The 17,686-nt window shown below is 40.4% G+C and overlaps 1 protein-coding gene across 2 annotated transcripts in view; it reads left to right on the top strand.

Moving 5' to 3' along the window:
- The window catches only part of Kdm1a (lysine demethylase 1A), a 55,478-nt gene that overhangs the window by 13,016 nt on the left and 24,776 nt on the right, over nt 1-17,686 (top strand). Inside the window, 2 exon segments of one of the 2 annotated variants that reach the window (NM_001130098.1) lie at nt 10,555-10,614; nt 15,575-15,708. In NM_001130098.1, the coding sequence (NP_001123570.1) occupies nt 10,555-10,614; nt 15,575-15,708 (194 nt within the window). 2 annotated transcript variants of the gene reach the window in all.

Here is a 17,686-nt window from a genome sequence, read left to right as displayed (position 1 = left end):
TTTTTTGACCATTGCACTGTGGCATTATAGACCTATAAAGAGTCATGAGTAATAGACACATTTTTAAATAGCAGTTGCTTATGTTTTAACCTATATTGTTTTGTTTTCTTAAAATTTCTGTGTTGGTTATATTTGGTTTAACAAATGATGGTTTTGTTTCATTTCCTAAATATTTTTTCTGTAAGATTAAGCTTTGTTTTAAGTCTTGGACAGATTGGGGACTTAAGACCTTTGGCTTGCATGCATTAGTTAACGGTGGGGCTTCTTTGATAGAGGACTCTATCAAAGGTTAGAGTAACTGCCCCTGGGCTGAAGGAGCCTCTGTTAGAAATATGCTTTATTTGGAGCTTGCGGCAGCTTGTTTCAGGTACGTCAGGTTCCCTTGGCGTTTGCAGCCTTTACCCCGCTTTAGTGGCTGCTCTGCTGCTGATTTACAGAAGCATCGCTGTCCTGCCTGGCCCACTGCCTCACTGAGGGGTGCTGATTTCACATTGCACTCTGCCTCAGGAGGTAATCGCCAGAGTATTTTGTTGTGCATAACTTGAGACATTTATGAAAACTTAGAGCACATTTAAGATGGGTGGTAGCATACACTTTTAATCCCAGCACTCAGGATGCAGAAGCAGGTGGATCTCTTTGAATTCCAGGCCAGTCTGGTCTATAGAGTGAATTCCAAGACAGGACTACACAGAACAACCTGTATCAAAAAAATTCCTCCAAATGTAATAATTCCTTATTCTGTAATCAACACAGCTCTTTGTACAATTTTAATCCTTTGTTGCAAGTGTAGTTCTGTAACCTAAGAATTATTCAACAAAAAAGATTAGCTCTTCCACCATAATATTCAGTCCAAAGGCGACAGATATTAGCAGCTAGTTGGCTGTAGGATGAAGCACAATAAAGAAAACTGTAGCGAGAATTGAGAAGTGCACTTAGTTTTTTAAAGTGGTGGATAAAATTGTATGGCTTTGCTGTATATACTCTGTTTTGAAGTAATGCAGAGTGTCAGAATGCAGCGAGGTTACCTTGATCATTTGTTTGATAAGGCTACTTAACATATACGCTTGGCATTTTTTAAGGAACACAGCTTTCGATTGTCGTTTACTGTAGTCGCCATGTTGTATCGTAGAGCTTTAAGAAACTGTCTGCAAGGTAATGTTTCCATCCTAGATTGGACTTTGAAAGTTTTATGTTAAATATGAAGAACTGATGTTAGGTTTTTATAAAGTGGTTTTGACTTCTTGATTTTGAACTGTTAATTGCTTTTGACCGGTAAGAGAAATCATTGAATACTATGTTTGGCTTTACAGAGATTACCCTCCTTTTTTTTTTTTTTTAATTGTGGAAGATAATATATTTTATTCTACATGATTTACAGTTTTATTGTGGGCAAAACAAGTGAAAATAAGTTCTACAAAGTAGTGCTTTAAATTGCAATCTGTAGAGAAATTGTCTTATTTTTTTAAACTTTTATTGAGAGAGTGAGAGAGGTGTGTGTGTGTGTGTGTGTGTGTGTGTGTGTGTGTGAACTTCATATTGTGTACCTCAGTCTTTCTCATCTCCCTCTCCCCTAGTATCTGCCCTCCACCCTTGCAACTTCTTCTGAAACTGAAAAGAAATCTCCTTGTGGAAGTTGTGGTGTGCCAGTGTGTCCCCCCACAGTATACACAAATGTTCACTGCAGTGACTTGTTGCTTCTGCTACTTACCAATGCTGGACCCTCAGTATTCTGTTGTTGCCCGTGTCATGGAGATCCTGTAGTTTTGAACCAGCCCCTTCATGTTAAGTTCATCAGTGGGGTAGATGTTGGGATGGGCTAATACAATCTGTGGGCCTGGGAAGTAGCTGAGCTGTCTGCTGGCTAACTTTCCAGTAGGTGAGGGGGTGGGCCAGCTCTCCTACTCTAATGACTTGGGCCAGCTCTTCTGCCTACTATTAGGTGGCAAGAGGCATGCATATGTGGGTGCATTCACTGCAGGGAAGACAAGTGGTGGGGTCAGCTCTCCCACACTCATGCCCTTGGGACTGGCTCATCAGTGACCCTGCTGTGCTGCCCTGGTGAGGTGCAGGACCTGCTCTCCTGAGTGCTGTAGCTGATGAGGGGAAGGACCAGCTTCCTCAGGGTGCCCAGGTGAGAGAGGGGGGCCACTTGCACATGCCCCCAGGCGGCAGCCTAAACCAGGACTTTTTCCTGGCCTTTGATGGTGACCGAGCCCTGCTGCTGCAGGGCCATGGACCCAGACATGGCCCCTGGTGGCAGCACAGGCCAGGACCCCATTGTTCCATGTGGCATCACCAGCTGCTCCCATCAGGCTGTTCCTCACTCCCCTCAGTCTCAGTTCTGCCCCTTCACTGGGCCCACATCTTCTGCTTCTCTTTCTCTTCACTTCTCCACCACTTACTTGCTCTTCCTAGTGACCCCTGCGGTCTCTGAGTGTCTGGGGTCGTCTCAGGAGTGCTGCGCTCTGCTTATGCATTATGGCACCTGACAAGGGTCATTTTGAGCGTGGTCTGCCCCCCCCTCCAGACCTATGTGAGCAACAGTTTGGTGGTCTTCTCAGGCTAGCTGCCTGTTGTGAGCCCCATAGCACTGGTGGTTGTCTTGAGGGTCTTCTGTCTTGGACTCACTCCCACACAGCCTGTGCTCCTAGGCAGGATTCCAGCTCGCTCTAGCTGGATCTGGGTTGCTTCCAGGGTGGCAAGCACAGTTGTCTTAGGCTCTCTCTCTCCAGGGATTATTAGGCTACTAAATCATTCAGATGTTCACAATGTTGAACAATAAAGTTGAACTAGGAATAGATTAATTAATATTTTAGTCAGAAGAAAGTTCAGGTCAGATTATAGACTACATAGATTATTTTAGAAACTGAAAGCCATTTTAGTACCTCATTGTCAGATGCATATAACTCCGAAGTATAATAGTAAGCAACTGGTGGGAAATGTTACAGTGGCGCTTCTAATGTGGCACCAGAATAAAGTCTGATATTGTTCATTTTTAAACAGGTAAATGAGGAGAGTAAGCTTTGTGGGTTTTTTTTGTTTTTTGTTTTTTTTTTTTCCTCTTCTGCTCAGACACCTTAAACTTGTAGTTAGGCAGCATAAAGAATCAGAATTATACATTTCCTTTGGAGCATTTTGAAGCCTACACTCCGAGTCAAGACTTTGCATAAAAGTAGGGATCAGGAAAATTCCTACTGTTGAATATGGGAAAAGAGTGTGTGAAAAATAGTCTTTCTGACGTCTAAAAAGCTTGCTTTCCTTAGCAGTTTACTGTGCTGACTTCTTTGTCTCTGGTTCTTGCTGTTTCTGACTTCCTTTTCTTCTGGCTGAAGAGAGGGAGATCCTGCTTTTAGCAGAAGCCTTTCTTAGGTCTAGACATTTTGAAGGTTGACTGTTTTAGTTCATTTTTTCAATGATGGTGTAACTCTAGGATTGCTGTTCCAATTGAAATGTGTGAATTTTATTTAGAATGATATTATTGCTCAAATACTGACCACCGGGAGCAGTGTTAAAAGACCTCTAGTGTGTTTGAAGATTCTGGTCATTTTTTGCTACCTTTGTGAACCTCATTTACTTCATTTTGCATTTATTCTAGCAGACAGATCATTTATTCTGCATAAAACTGGGTCAAATAGGTAGTGGAAATGTATTGGGTTTATTTTAATTCACTTTAGATTTTTTAAAATTATTTAAATGTTTGAGTGTGATCTCCTGAAATGGGAGTTACAGGCAGTCTGAGTCACTTAACATGGGAGCAGATGTCCGCCTTAGGAATCTTTACCTCCAGTCCTTGAATGTTTTTGTTGTTTGTTTTGGTTTTTGTTATTGTTGATTTTCTTTGTTTTGTTTTTCGATATTGGGTCTCTATAATTTCCTTTCTGTCCTGGAATGCATGTAGATCAGGGTGACTTGGAATTCAAAGAGATCCACCTGCCTCTGACTCTCCAGTGGTGAGTAAAGGCAGGCCAGTTTTTTGTTTTTTTTTTTTTTTTTTGTTTTTTTTTTTTAAGATTTATTTATTTATTTTGTATATGAGTACACTGTAGCTGTCTTTAGACACACCAGAAGAGGGCGTCGGATCCCCATACAGATGGTTGTGAGCCACCATGTGGTTGCTGGGATTTGAACTCAGGACCTCTGGAAAAGTAGTCGGTGCTCTTAACCGCTGAGCCATCTCTCCAGCCCCCGGCAGGCCAGTTTTTTAGTGGTGTTTTTAAAGCCACTTCTTTTTTTTTCCAGAGCTGGGGACCGAACCCAGGGCCTTGCACTTGCTAGGCAAGCGCTCTACCTCTGAGCTAAATACCCACCCCCCCCCCTTTTTTTTTTTTTCTTTTTTTCGGATCTGGGGACAGGGCCGTGCGCTTGCTAGGCAAGCACTCTACCACTGAGCTAAATCCCCAACCCCCACTCTCCATTTTTTAAGAGTGACTTATTTTTATGTGTGAGAGAGCAGTGAGTGCTCTTAACCCCTGAGCCATCTCCAGCCCCACTGTCAATTTGTATTTTATGTGCATTGCCTGTGTGGCACAGAATGGGGCAAATGTCCAGGCGTCAGTTCTTTTATCCACACGTAGGTCCCTTGAGTCAAATTGGTCATCACATCTGGCAGCAAGTGCCTTTACTCATGTAGCAATCTTACTGGCCCACTTTCTTCATTTTTAAACTTTTGTTTGGTCATTGTTTCTTTCATTTTTGAAGTTATAACATTGCTTACTGTCCTAAGATCAATCATATATTTATTTATAAGCTTGAACTTGCTTAGCCTCTTACTACCTCCATGTAGTTTTTAACTCTTTTATTATTGTTCCTTTTATGTTCTGTAATTTCCAAACATCTGTAGAGTTCTATTTCAGCTTATCTCTTGCCATTTTACTTATCACAGTACCATTCTCCCAAATTAAAATGGGAGTAGTATTTAGCCACTTACACCCTCATGAGCACAGCCTTTTGATTTACTAAGTTTTGTTTACTTACTCACTTTGTTCCAAGTTATTTCACCTTACATATAAATTATGTTGTTGCCCTTTAATTGAATTTCTTTTGCTAGGTCATCTTTCCTCCCAAGACATCTGTTACAAAGTGGTCAGATGAGTTTAATTAAAATACAATGTTTATTGCCTTCTTGCTAAAGATCAGTTTTCTTCCATTAATGCTGAGATCAAGATTTAAGTTTCAGAGTGTCCAAGGTTTTGGCAAAATGATTTGACATTACCATTGTTAAGTTAGTCTCTGCTGGTGAAATGAGTCAATTCAAGCCAGAGTAAAGTATATAAAGGCAGGTTTATTGGGAAACAGCTCTTGGGCACATTCACTGGTCCCAAGAAAGAAGACTAGGGAAGTCACTGTGGGGAGGGGAAGAGCATGCCTGCATACTGAAGGAAGGAGAAAATGCAGAGAGGGAGGGAGGAAGGGAAGGGGGAACCAAAATGTTTGGATTATTTGGGGAGGGGAAAGCCTACTTCCTGGGCTGGAAAGTTCAGGGTAGAGAGTAGGGTATTGCCAGGTAAGGACTGAGGAATGCTGGGAGGACGTGGAGGCCAGGTCCTGCACCTCAGCTATTCGTTCTGGGTCCGAAACCCAACAATCATCTACAAAGTTCACACTGGAGAACTATAGTTGAGTCACAAAAATAATAGTGAGAAGCTCTCATAAGTACTCACAAGCTCTCACAAGTTTATTGCTTGCTTCTGGGGGAGAGAGGGTCACATTCATGGCTCTTTGCTGCCCCTTGTGGCTTGTGGATTACAAACTGGATATACCTAGAAGTTGGCCATCTCTCTGTGGTCCCCCACTATTCCAGACCGTCTCCTCAGTTAAGTGTATACAGTACTGTCCTGTATGAACTGCATTTGATTTTTTTCTCTGCCTTTGGATATTTTGAGCCCTCAGTATATCCAAATGCCTCAGGGACCTGTACAGAAGAAAATCATCCCTGATCCTCCAGTCTGTTCACTTATTTCATTTTTTAAAGAGTTGCTTTATTTTTCATTTTTCTCCAAAGAGATTATAAGTTCTCAAGAATTCTACCCTAATTTTTGTTTTTTGGTTTTTTTTTAAGTCTTCTGTAGGTATTTATTTATTTATTTTAAATTTACTTATTCACTTTATATCCCAATATCAGGCCCCCTCCCAGTCCCCTTCACTCAGACACTCCCCCAGTCCTCCCTCCCTCTGCTCTATCCTATTTTTGTATTGTTGAGCAGTTGGGATAAGTAACCATTAAACACCAAATTATGAAATTATTAAACATAAAATTCCACTGATAGTAAGATGGGGATTTGTGAGTTCAAAGTTTTACTGGGTTTTTTTGTTTGTTTTTTTACTTTTGAAATGCGCTTTCTTATTGTGAAGCTTACTTGTCAAAGTATGGGCTGACTAGATTGACATCTCACTTCTGAAAAAGTAATTTCTTCCAAGATTTAGAACTTTATCAAGATATTTAGAAAAGTTACAAATAGAGATGTAATTCCAAGAAATTAGTCAAAAATAGGAAGTTTTTGGAATCAGCAAACTGGTGATTTTCACCTTCATGTAATGACCATTTGAAGGTCAATACTGACTTTGGTTTAAGATGTTGGAAAAGTGGTCCCTTGAGTGAAGTGAGTCAAGGTAAAGCGGCATCTGGTGTTGGAACTGGTGCTCTGAAGGGGACATCCCACAGTCGTTACAGGTGAAAAGCCAAAGACTGATGGTTGACTTGGAGAAGTTGTGCTCACACGACCTAAGCCGTGAGTCTGAGTGCGTCAAGAGTTCGTTGTTTGCTTAGATTGTGCTGGAGATGAAAGCAGTGGCACAAAAATGTTGCTGTTGGTGTTTTCAGTTCTTATCTTGAGGTTGTGCTTAGTGAAGATGCCTGTGCTCGCTTGCTCTCACTCTCACGTGTTAGGAGCAGGCCTGGGCTCTGGAGAGCCCAGATTGTATCTTGCACATGTCACCTGGTTGGAAAGTTAGCTCTCAGTGTTTGCGTCTGTGTCTTGTGAATGAAGAGAAGGATGAGCCGGATGTGACAGCCCATGACTAATTCTACACCGAACCTTGTAAAAGAGGGTCAAACTATGTGGACCCTGTCTCCAAAGAGTTACTGAGTCGGTAGAGTGGTTTCAGTACCAGCCTCTGGAAGAGGAAAGCAGGAGTTCAAGACTACCATGAATGCATGAGAGTCTGTCTTGGTTTAGAAGTGCAGAAAACAAGAAGATGGTTGGGGCTGGGAATAGTGAAGTGATGGAAAGCTTGCCTTGCCTGCCTGAAGCCATAGGTTTAGTTCCCAACTGCAAAACAAGCAAACAAACACACGCCTTTAGCCACGTAGCTCAGTCAATGTATGGTTGCTCTTTACTTAGTAGAGGTGCAAGCCTGTAATCCAAGCACTTGGGAGCAGCAGGTATGTCAGAAGAAATTCAGTCATCTTCAGATACACAGTAATAGCAAATGAGGACACGAGATCTTGTCTTTAAAAAAAAAAAAAAGCAAAAAGATTCCTTTCAGTGCTTTTGAAAAGTGGGTAAATATACCACAAGTATATATTGGTTAGAAATACCCACATTTATCCTATTTCTTTACCTAAGTAACATTTTAGATTTGATTTTTTTTCAGCTTTTAAAAATATTTCTAGGATGTTAAGATAGCTTCTAATTTCACCTATATTCTTACCAAATTACATTATTTTTTATAATTAAAAATTATATTTATATTTTTTCTTACTCACTTTACATACCCCTCATTGTCCCCCTTCCAGTCACCTCCTCCTGTAATAATTTTCCCCATCCTCCCTTTTCCTATGAGAAGGTGAAGGCCCCCTAGGTATTACCCCCACCCTGGCACATCAAGTCTCTGTGAGGCTAGGTGCATCCTCTCCCATTGGGGCCAGGCAAGGTAGCCCAGCTAGAAGAACATATCCCATGTACAGGCAACAGGTTTTGGGATAGCCCCCTGTTCTACTTGTTCTGGACACATGAAGACCAAGCTGCACATCTGCTATATATGTGTGGGGAGGCCTAGGTCCAGCCTGTATATTCTTTGGTAGTTCAGTCTCTGAGACTCAGAAGGGTTCAGGTTAGTTGACTCTGTTGGTTTTCCTGTGGAGTTCCTGTCTCCTTCAGGGCTGCACTCCTTCCTCCTTTTCTTCCATAAGAGTCCCCAAGCTCCACACTGGCTGTAGATGTCTGCATCTGTCTGAGTCAGCTGCTGGATGAAGCCTCTCAGAAGACAGTCATGCTAGACTCCTGTCTGCAAGCACAACAGTGTATGATTGATAGTGTCAGGGATTGGTGCTTGCCCATGGGATGGGTCTCATGTTGGGATAATAAGAGTATCTTTTTTTTTTTTTTTTTTTTTTTTTTTTTTCCGGAGCTGGGGACTGAACCCAGGGCCTTGCTCTTGCTAGGCAAGTGCTCTACCACTGAGCTAAATCCCCAACCCCAAGAGTATCTTTTTTTAAAAACAGTTTTGCTATGTAGGCTAGGTTGAACCTGAATTTGGTCCCCACTTCAGCCTCTCAAGTATTTGGGATTTTAGGCATACATTACTCTCTCTACTTGACTCAGTATCTTTATAAGAATTTTTTAAATGTAATTTTAAAAGCAGAAACAAGAAGAAATTGCCTTACCTTGTTCTTTTCATATTATTATTTGTAGCACAATAACCATGGTTAAGAAATATCTTTTTTGTTGCCTACCACTGACAATAGAAAAACAAGAGTCTTGTAGCTGAAACAAGTTTGCTTATTGTATGACATGCATTATAGTTGGAGAAGGGGAAATGATAAGAATAGAAAGGGTAGAGTAATTGACTTTCAGTGTCCAGTTGAAAGTGCTTTTGTAGCCTGGCATGGTGACACAGGCCTTTAAACCTAGCTTTCAGGAGACAGAGTCAGGGGCTCTCTGTAAGTTCAAGGCCAGCCTGGTCTACTGAGTGAGTGCCAGAACAGCAAGAGCTACATAGTGAAAGGCCATCTCAAAAAAACAAAAAAAGGAACTTTTTTTTTTAAGTAGTAAAATGTCTCTGTGATGTGAAACCTATATTTTTGCCAAGTCAGGAACACCATTTGAGAGAGAACAGCTATGTTCCAATTTTAATCTTAAACTGTATTTGTTTACTGTTATGAGCCCAAAAAGGATTTAATATTTTGTCTACTTTAGTTCTGTTGGAAAACAAATGAACAATGTCTTTTTTTTTTTAACCCACAACCCTTTTTATGAATAAAAATCATACCAATAGTGAACATTTCTCATTTAAACTGTAGGGCCTGTGTTCTCAAGATTAGTTTGTATACTGGGTTTAGCAGTTCAGTCTTCTCATCATGCTTATGTGTTGTTTCCTAAGGGCTCTTAACAACAAATCATATACATTGTATCTTGTCTAAGCTGAAGAACCTTCTAGAACCTAGTGAGTCCTTTAGACAAGAGCAAAACAGTGTCTGCCACCTCCCAGCATATTCTGTTAGTGTCAAAAATCATTGTTTGCATTTCAGCTCTTAATATTCTTTAGGATGGAGATGTTATTTAAAATTTCATAGACCCTGGAACATTTTTATAAGGGCTATAATTGTTTGGCTTTACTGCTTCCTTCAAACTATGGTGGGATAATCAGTCTGCTGTCTTGTGGGAACATTTTAAAATAAATGGTGCAATGAAGCTTGTCTTAAATTCAGATCACTGGGAGATGGTGTTTTCCTACTTTCATAGGCCACACTATGATCTCCCTGCAGTGTACCAGGGGGCCAGAAGCTTAAGATCATGGTGTCTGTCTTGGTGATAGATTGTAGAAGACGGTCTGTTGACATTTTTTGATTGAATTTAAAGCTTTGATTCTTGAAGTTCTACAAAGTACCATTGAGGAGGGTTTTTTTTGTTTTGTTTTGTTTTTTGTTTTTGTTTGTTTTGTTTTGAAATATCAGGGCTTAGTATATAGCTTAAGGTGCCTCCATCCTCCCTCAGACGTGTGTCTGCAGCTTGGCCTCTGATCATATGATGTCTTTACCGAGAAGCACTGGAGTATTGAGTCCAGTCCTGTCTACTTTGTGTGGAAGGAAAACAAAACTACTCTTGGTGCTGAATCTTTTAGTTACATCCCCTGCTGTGATAAGAACAAGATCCCCCCCCCCCTTTTTTTTAAACTAAGATTGTCAGTCATTTGCTTGTTGTCTTTCTAGATAGAAAATTAAGAGACTTGAATTGATGCTGAATTGTTGCAGTTTGAGGTCCTGTAACCCATGTCAGACTCATTCAGTGTAGCAACAGTTAGTTAAAGGTATTAGAATCCATCTCCCATTCCCATCCAGATTACTAAAGACTGGCAGCAAACATTTAGGGATTAGAAATACTGTGTACTTTGTTCTACTGCCTTTCAACAAGGATCAGCATGTGAAGTTGAAATGTCTTCACCAGAATTCCAAAGATGATGTTATTCCCAGGGCCTTGATTACAGAAGGAGCTCTCTGATACGGGTTTTCTAGTTGGTGGTAAATTCTTGAGTCACCAGCTATTAGTCCTTTATGTCCAGATATTATCTTAATTATGGAGTAAGGTCCCTGAGTTCTCCTCTTTCCTTCCACAGGGCAAGCAGGAGGACTTCAAGACGACAGTTCTGGAGGGTATGGAGACGGCCAAGCATCAGGTGAGGGTGGCATTAGATGCTTGCCACTTTAGCAAGAGCCACTAGGTCAGGGAGTGATTGATGCTTGCAAGTGTTTTTGGCTATGGTATTCTCATTGTAGCCAGAAGCGCAGGGGTAATGTAACCCACAGGATAGAGTAGTTTAAGGAGAGAGTATAGCAGAGCAAAGGCAAGCAGACTCTGTTGAAGTCCTCAGGCCGATCTCAGCCCTCCGTTCTTCATGTTTTTGAGGAGATGGCGGATACTTTTCTTGGGAATAATGGGACCTTTAAGGAGAAACATAGAAGTAGCCACAGACAAGAGACCATGGACTCAAGTCCTAAGAAGGTTAAGGTATTTTAGGACTAGACTGCAGGTGACACCTTACATAGGTATGATTATTGTGCTGGGCACTTTTTCCAATAAATGGTATGTAATCACGTTACAGTTGACTTATCAGAGTAAAAGTTGCCTTTTAAAAAAAAGTATGTTCAAAGGGTTTTCTCTTTTCAGACCAAACTATGGATTTTGACTTCTAGGAAAAAGTAAAGAATTTGTAGGGCCATCATTTGGAACAGTTAAGCTTGTTCCCAGAAACTGAAATAACGTGTTTGCGTTTCATCCTTTTCGTCGTTGAAGTGTATGAGTGCGTGTGTGCCAGGGTCAAAAGCTGGTTTCTTTAAGACACTTGGAGAAAACTGGAGTACATATTACTTTATTGAAGGCTGTCAACTCATTTAAGTATAGATTAAGACACTTGTCTGCAGCGGTTTGCCCAGCAGGTTCAGGACATATTTGTGTTTTATTTTGGACTAGATGTAGTTCTTGGAGATAGAGCATTTGGTAGTTGGTAGTCAAGGGAATCTGGAATGTTCAAAGTAGAGATCTTTCCACACCGTCCCAAGGACCAGGGATTTCTAATCAGTACATGGTTACCTCAGAGGGGTGCACTTCTCCTTTAGAGAGAATACTTTTTACTGAGTGATGCAGGCGATCTTCCTTGAAACTTGATTGGGGACAGCCTCTATAGAGTCTTAATTTCAAGGAAACCAAGTTTTCTTGTTGGTTTTTGTTTGGTTTTTAGAACATTTTCGCCTTTGCTTAAATAAACAATATATCGTATTGCTGGTATAACAGCAGACTGTCATGTGCAACTGTGGAGCGTAGTTCTGGGTGTTGTCAGGAAGGAGTGAATGGATGCTGTGAACCCTCCAACCCTCTCTTAGATTAGATCTTGCAATGTTGAGAAGTATACATATGTGTCCCATATGGAGTTTAAAACATGCCACAGTGGTCAGCATTCTTCATGTGAAGCCAGGTTCTTGAGGGATCTCAAGGGTTCCTTACAGCCAGGATTATATCTTGGTTTCTTAAAATCCATGCTGATGTCTGTTTCCTAAATCTTAGCGCTAGAAGGGAGCTTGAGGTTATCTTGTCCAGCTTCCTGCCTTCAGACAAATAGTGTTGTATAGCTCCCATTTAACAGTTAGAGTCTGAAAGAAACCCAAAGAGGCTTAATGAGCTGGCCAGCAGCCAGCCAACAGCTGTGAAGTGAGAGCTCAGGACATAAAGTCGAACGAAGTAGAACTCATGACTTTGCTTCTCTCCTGTCTTTACTCTTTTTATTTTAGACTTGTTGTAGGACCTGATAGACCTGCTGATTTTAAGAAAAGGCTTTTTATGTAGATCCAGGTCCCATGAGGCTTTTGTTTTCACTTTCAGTCTGAAATCTTGTTAATTTTCCTTTTTTATTTAAACAGTAATCAAAGGCAAATGACACCTGGAGGCCTCCAGTCTCTAACTTCTCTGTTGCTTACACCATTCACATCTCATAAAATTCAGGGCAAAATAATTTTGTGGCATAAAATACTTATTTCTCTGCTTTTTTTCTTTCCTGGTTGATCCACCACCCTGAAAAGGGAAGGTTTTGTATGTTTTCAACTATGGCATCAGGTGAGAAAGGACATTGTAGTTCAGTGTGATTGCAGACTGGAAGGAAGGCCATTCTAGAACTTAACCGTGTGAGGGGTTGGGAGATAGGACTGAAGCTAGGCAGGCTGAGGCTTTTTAAAAATTTAGACAACATCTTTGTAATGTTCTAAATTTCTAGAATAATACATTGTATTAAGTGTATCCAAACACAGAGGTGAAAACTATTCCAGAGCCAAATGCAAATTACTTCTGAATTCTATGTACTTTAAAAAAGAAAAGGCTGTTGTCCAGGTCAGCAGGTTTCTTGTAAAGGAGATGGGTGTGAGCTCTCGGATTATCCAGAGTAGTCTCTGCTTCATTCTGCAAAGCTAACCTAAGAAAGGTGTTTTGATTTAGTTTCCTGACAGTTTGTGCCAAATTAACTTTGCTTTCTTTGAAAAAAAGCTAGATTTGTTTTTTAATCTTGCTGCCCAATTTTCATAATGGTCTTCATTCTTTGAAATAAAGTTCTCTCTCTAAATACAATAAAGAAGATCATTTGATTTGTTAGCCAGGCCTGCAAGTGTCTGTGCTGGGCCTGTGCTCCTGAGCACTCAGCACTCAGCGAGCGTCCCAGCGGCTGTTTCAACTTGGGAACTTGGTATCCAGTGTCAGAGCAGGAAGGGAGGCCTGTAAAGCAGTGTTGTTCCTGATGTAGTAATATCATCTTTTTAGTTTCTTCAATTGTATTTGTGTAATATTTTTGAATTCTGGTTTAGAGAAGTACTTTGAAATTGCCGTGTGAAGTAAATAACTTACCCTAATTGTTACATAGTCCTCAGATGCCCAAAGTGAGCCAAGTGTCTGAGGTTTTTGTTTGCTTTTTCCTTAAGAACACTTGCATCTTGGAACCAAATGTCATATGAAATTTGGGGGGAATCTTTTCTATATTTTTTTTCTTGCTGTCATTGAAAAATAATCTGTTGTAGTAGAAGTCTTTTAAGGCAGGGTGTACTATGGAATTAGCTGGGAAAGCACTTTATCTTTGGCAAGCCAAGGAGAATTCTATTACACCTTATGTTGGGTTTACAGCGGGGTTTTGTCACATAGCCCAGGTTGGCCTTAAATGCATGATTCTCCTGCCTCAGCCTCTGGAGTGCTGGTGTTATGACTGCACCCCATGGCCAGCTGAGAAATGGAGGTTAATGCAGATTTAGCAGTGATCCTTGTTTTCATGTTAATAGGAAACACATGAACTATAACTATAACCTATTAAGGATTCGGCCTAGGCACTAAACAGTAATGAGTAGGTAGCTTCATTATAAAGACCAGATATTTTAGAGTTTGATTTTTGTTTTTTGTTCATTTGTTTTGGTTTGGGGTAAAGGACAAGGACATCAAAGCTGTATAATTCTAGAAAATTTCTGTCCCTGCTAGCACCTCCTCCTCCACCACTTCCTCCTCAAAGAATATCACATGCCACCAGCAACAGTCTAGCTCTTCTTTTTATCCCTTAAGGCATATTTAATTGTCTGACAATCTCTGATTTTAGATTATCGTTAACTTAGGATCGATTGTTGATTTTATTTAGTAATGTGGAACACAGGGTTTTTGCCCTTAGATCTAGTGGTGGATGGTGCTTCTCTCTGAGAACAGCTATTTAAGATGTGTGGCCTCGGTCAGCACTGGGCAGTTTTACTTGGCCTTTTTGTTAACAACTCATTTCTCTAAGTGGTGACTGTTACTTGAGTGTCTGTGGAAACATCCCTTAGAGTAGCTACAATCTTCAAGTTCAATTTCTACCTGCTGTGTTCTTTACTTCTAGTCTTTACTAAACCCTTCTAACACTGCTTCTAACTTCTTGTTTTATGACCTTTTAATATTACATATAGGAACTCTTGTCTTGCTTTGTTACTTACTCTCATACTTTTTGATACCGAATTCAGAAAGTCCAAAATTTGTACTTTTTCTTGTCTCTTTCCCGTTTCCAGAGTGAAAGTGTGCTAGGGACTGGCTCCTAGGTCGGGGGAGCTGAGCACACGCACTCTACTCTCCCTGAGCTGCACCCCGGCCTGGCTGGCTGTCCACATGCTGCTGCAGCGTTAAATATCTGAGTTATAACCCCAGCATGTGCCCAACTTCCCAAAATCCTTTACAAACGTGAGCTTATCTACTAGCTTATAAAATATTTTAGAGCCAATTTAAATAATTTTCAGAATAAGTCACTTTATTTGTAGTATATGTATACACTCATACAGTCTGGGTAGCAGCAATTCTAGTATGTAGTGAAGTATTTCTAATGTTGCTCACAGAAATAAAGTAAATTCTTGGCCTTCTTCTGACTTGACTTCTCTGCCCCCTTGCCTTGGCAACACTAGGTAGTGAGGACTAATACATTCTGCCTGCTATTGATAAGATTGTGTGACTTTTCTGTTTTTGAGTTTTCAACCTTTAATGTTCCATTTCATGCTACAATCACAAATGAAGGCTCGTGATTACATTTTTACTCCTGGCCTCTGTTAGTGTATTTTCCTTTGTTTTCTTCTCTAAATTTTATTGTATGCTCTCTATAATATTCATTTTAATTATAATATTTCAGTCTTACCTGATTGGTAGATGAAAATATTCTAACTGGCTTGTTGTAACATAATACTTGATTAATAAACTTTAAGATGTTAAGCTTGGGGCTAGAGAGATGGCTCAGCGGTTAAGAGCACTGACTGCTCTTCTAGGGATCCTGAGTTCAAATCTCAGCAACCACATGGTGGCTCACAACCATCTGTAATGGGATCTGATACCCTCTTCTGGTGTGTCTGAAGACAGATATAGTGTACTTATATATAATAAATAAATAAATCTTTATTTAAAAAAAGATGTTAAGCTTGAAATGGCACCTGACATTTTAACTTTTGAGGCAAAATAAAAAAAAAACTTTAAAAGGCTACTAGTATCTAGTCTGTGAATTAGGCAAAGCTTTTATAGCTCTTTTCAGCCAGAGAAGGATTTGAGGTTTCATCATCGTGTCTCTACCCGTTTGCACTGTTCTAGTGGTCCTTTGCTTCCTTTGCTAGGTGTGGAGGGTGCAGCTTTCCAAAGCAGACTTCCCCATGACCGAATGACCTCTCAGGAAGCAGCGTGTTTCCCAGACATCATCAGTGGGCCTCAGCAGACACAGAAGGTTTTTCTGTTCATCAGGAATCGCACAGTAAGTGTCTATGCTTCCTTTTTTCACTTGGATTTTGAAAAGAGCCTATGAATTTTATCAGGAATATGGAAAACAAATAGAAGGGCAGAAAAATTTAAATCGTAATATATTTATTCCATATGTAACTATTGCCAGAGATAAATTGTCTTTTCCTTTAAGTATTTAAGGTTTATTTTTATTGTTTTTGTGCATGCGTGCTTGTATGAGTACTCACATGTGAATACACAGGTGTCTCTGGAAACCAAAGGTGTCAGATGTTCCGGAGCAGGGGCTATAGGCAGTTGTGAGCCATCCAGTGGCTACTGAAGCTGATGTGTATAAAGTTTCTTTCTTTTCTCTTCCTTTCGTTCTTTTTTTTTGTTTTTTTTTTTGATATCTTTTATTTACATTTCAAATGTTATTCCTTTTCCCGGTTTCCCATTCATAACCCCCTATACCTCCTCCCCCTTCTTCTATAAGGGTGTTCCCCCACCCAACTAACCACCCCTTCCCATCTCCCTGCCCTGACATTCCCCTACACTGGAGGGGTAGGTCAAGCCTTGGCAGGACCAAGGGCTTCTCCCTCTCCCCTTCCTCCTGCTTCTGTGAAGATGCTCACTCCCACTTCAGCACTCTTAAAGTTTCATTTTTGTGTGCATGCATTTTTAGGATTCTTCTCATACCTCATAAATACATTAGGGATGGGAAGAAATACTGAGATTGGCTGCTTACATGCTAGACAAGTGTTGGAACACTGAGCCATACTGCAGGCATACCCCAGAGGACATAAATCACTTTAAGCAGTCACTGCCTTTTCCTCAAAGCTGGACCTCAGTCAGACTGTGCTGACACACACTTTTCATCCTAGCACCAGGGAGGCAGAGGCAGGCAGATCTCTGTGAGTTAAGGTCAGCCTGGTCTACAAATTGAGTTCAGGACAATCAGGGTTACTCTATCTCAGAAAAACAGACAGACAGACAGACAGACAGACAAGCACAAACCAAGGCTGCACCCCTAACCCTGTTTTGTTACCTGGTTTACCTTCTTCCTCTAGATTTAATGATTGATGTCTTTATAATATTTCTTTTGATAGTTGGACCATAATTTAATTAACTTAAACTTCCCTTTTGACTTTGTTGTAATTAAACTCTGACTTTTTTAATGTGTTCTCGTTTTGTGTCTGGAATATCCTTACTATACGCATGGTCCCTAGTGTTTGTAAATAGAGTCTCAATTTGTAAAAATCAAAACAGTATACATATTTTAATACCCAAAGAGAAGACTCACTTGAATAGTGATTATACGGGGAGTTTTAGCATTTGATACAGATTATCCATCAGAAAGACTGTTGAACTCTCATTGTCTTGCCCTGGTTTGTGTTATTAGATCGTGCTGTGCTGCTGTAAGTAAACCCACCCTATTTTATTTCTTAGGCTACTGTTGTTGACTCCTTTTTTTTAATTTTTTAGTCCATTATATGCTATTTTCATTTCTTTTCTTTTAAATGTCTTTTGCCAAAAATTCTTTAGCTATCAGGCATAGTAGCCTTGCCTTTAACTCAGCAGTCAGGGGGGCAGTCATTTGATAGGCATTTTTGCTTCTTACTTAAATTTGAGTGATGTTTTTATATAATGATTTCAGTTTATTGTACTTCATTTTCTGTTACCCAATGTCAAGATTTGGTGAAGGATTTGACCGCATTAATGTTGGAGTTTCAGGCTAGTGATGGCTTTCTTCTGTGGTGGCTGCGTCTGCTCCCTGATTCCAGTTAGGTCTTTTGCCTTGTGACTTGAGAGCGATTGGAATAAAACCATGACTGAGTTTTATTTACTAGGATAGAAAGAGAAAGAAAACTGCGAAGGTTGAAGAACCTGAGCCATGTTTGTGGGAGAACCTGCATTCTCTTCTGATTGTAGCTCTGGAAGGGGGAGTAGCTCTAGTCATGTCCTTCGTGACCGACCTACGTGTAGCTAAGCAGTCAGCTCCCTGGTTAGAACTT

This window comes from Rattus norvegicus, chromosome 5 (genome assembly GCF_036323735.1).
Source record: "Rattus norvegicus strain BN/NHsdMcwi chromosome 5, GRCr8, whole genome shotgun sequence".
Taxonomy (NCBI): domain Eukaryota; kingdom Metazoa; phylum Chordata; class Mammalia; order Rodentia; family Muridae; genus Rattus; species Rattus norvegicus.
Note: the sequence above shows the minus strand (reverse complement) of the source record. Positions and strands in the feature narration are given on the sequence as shown.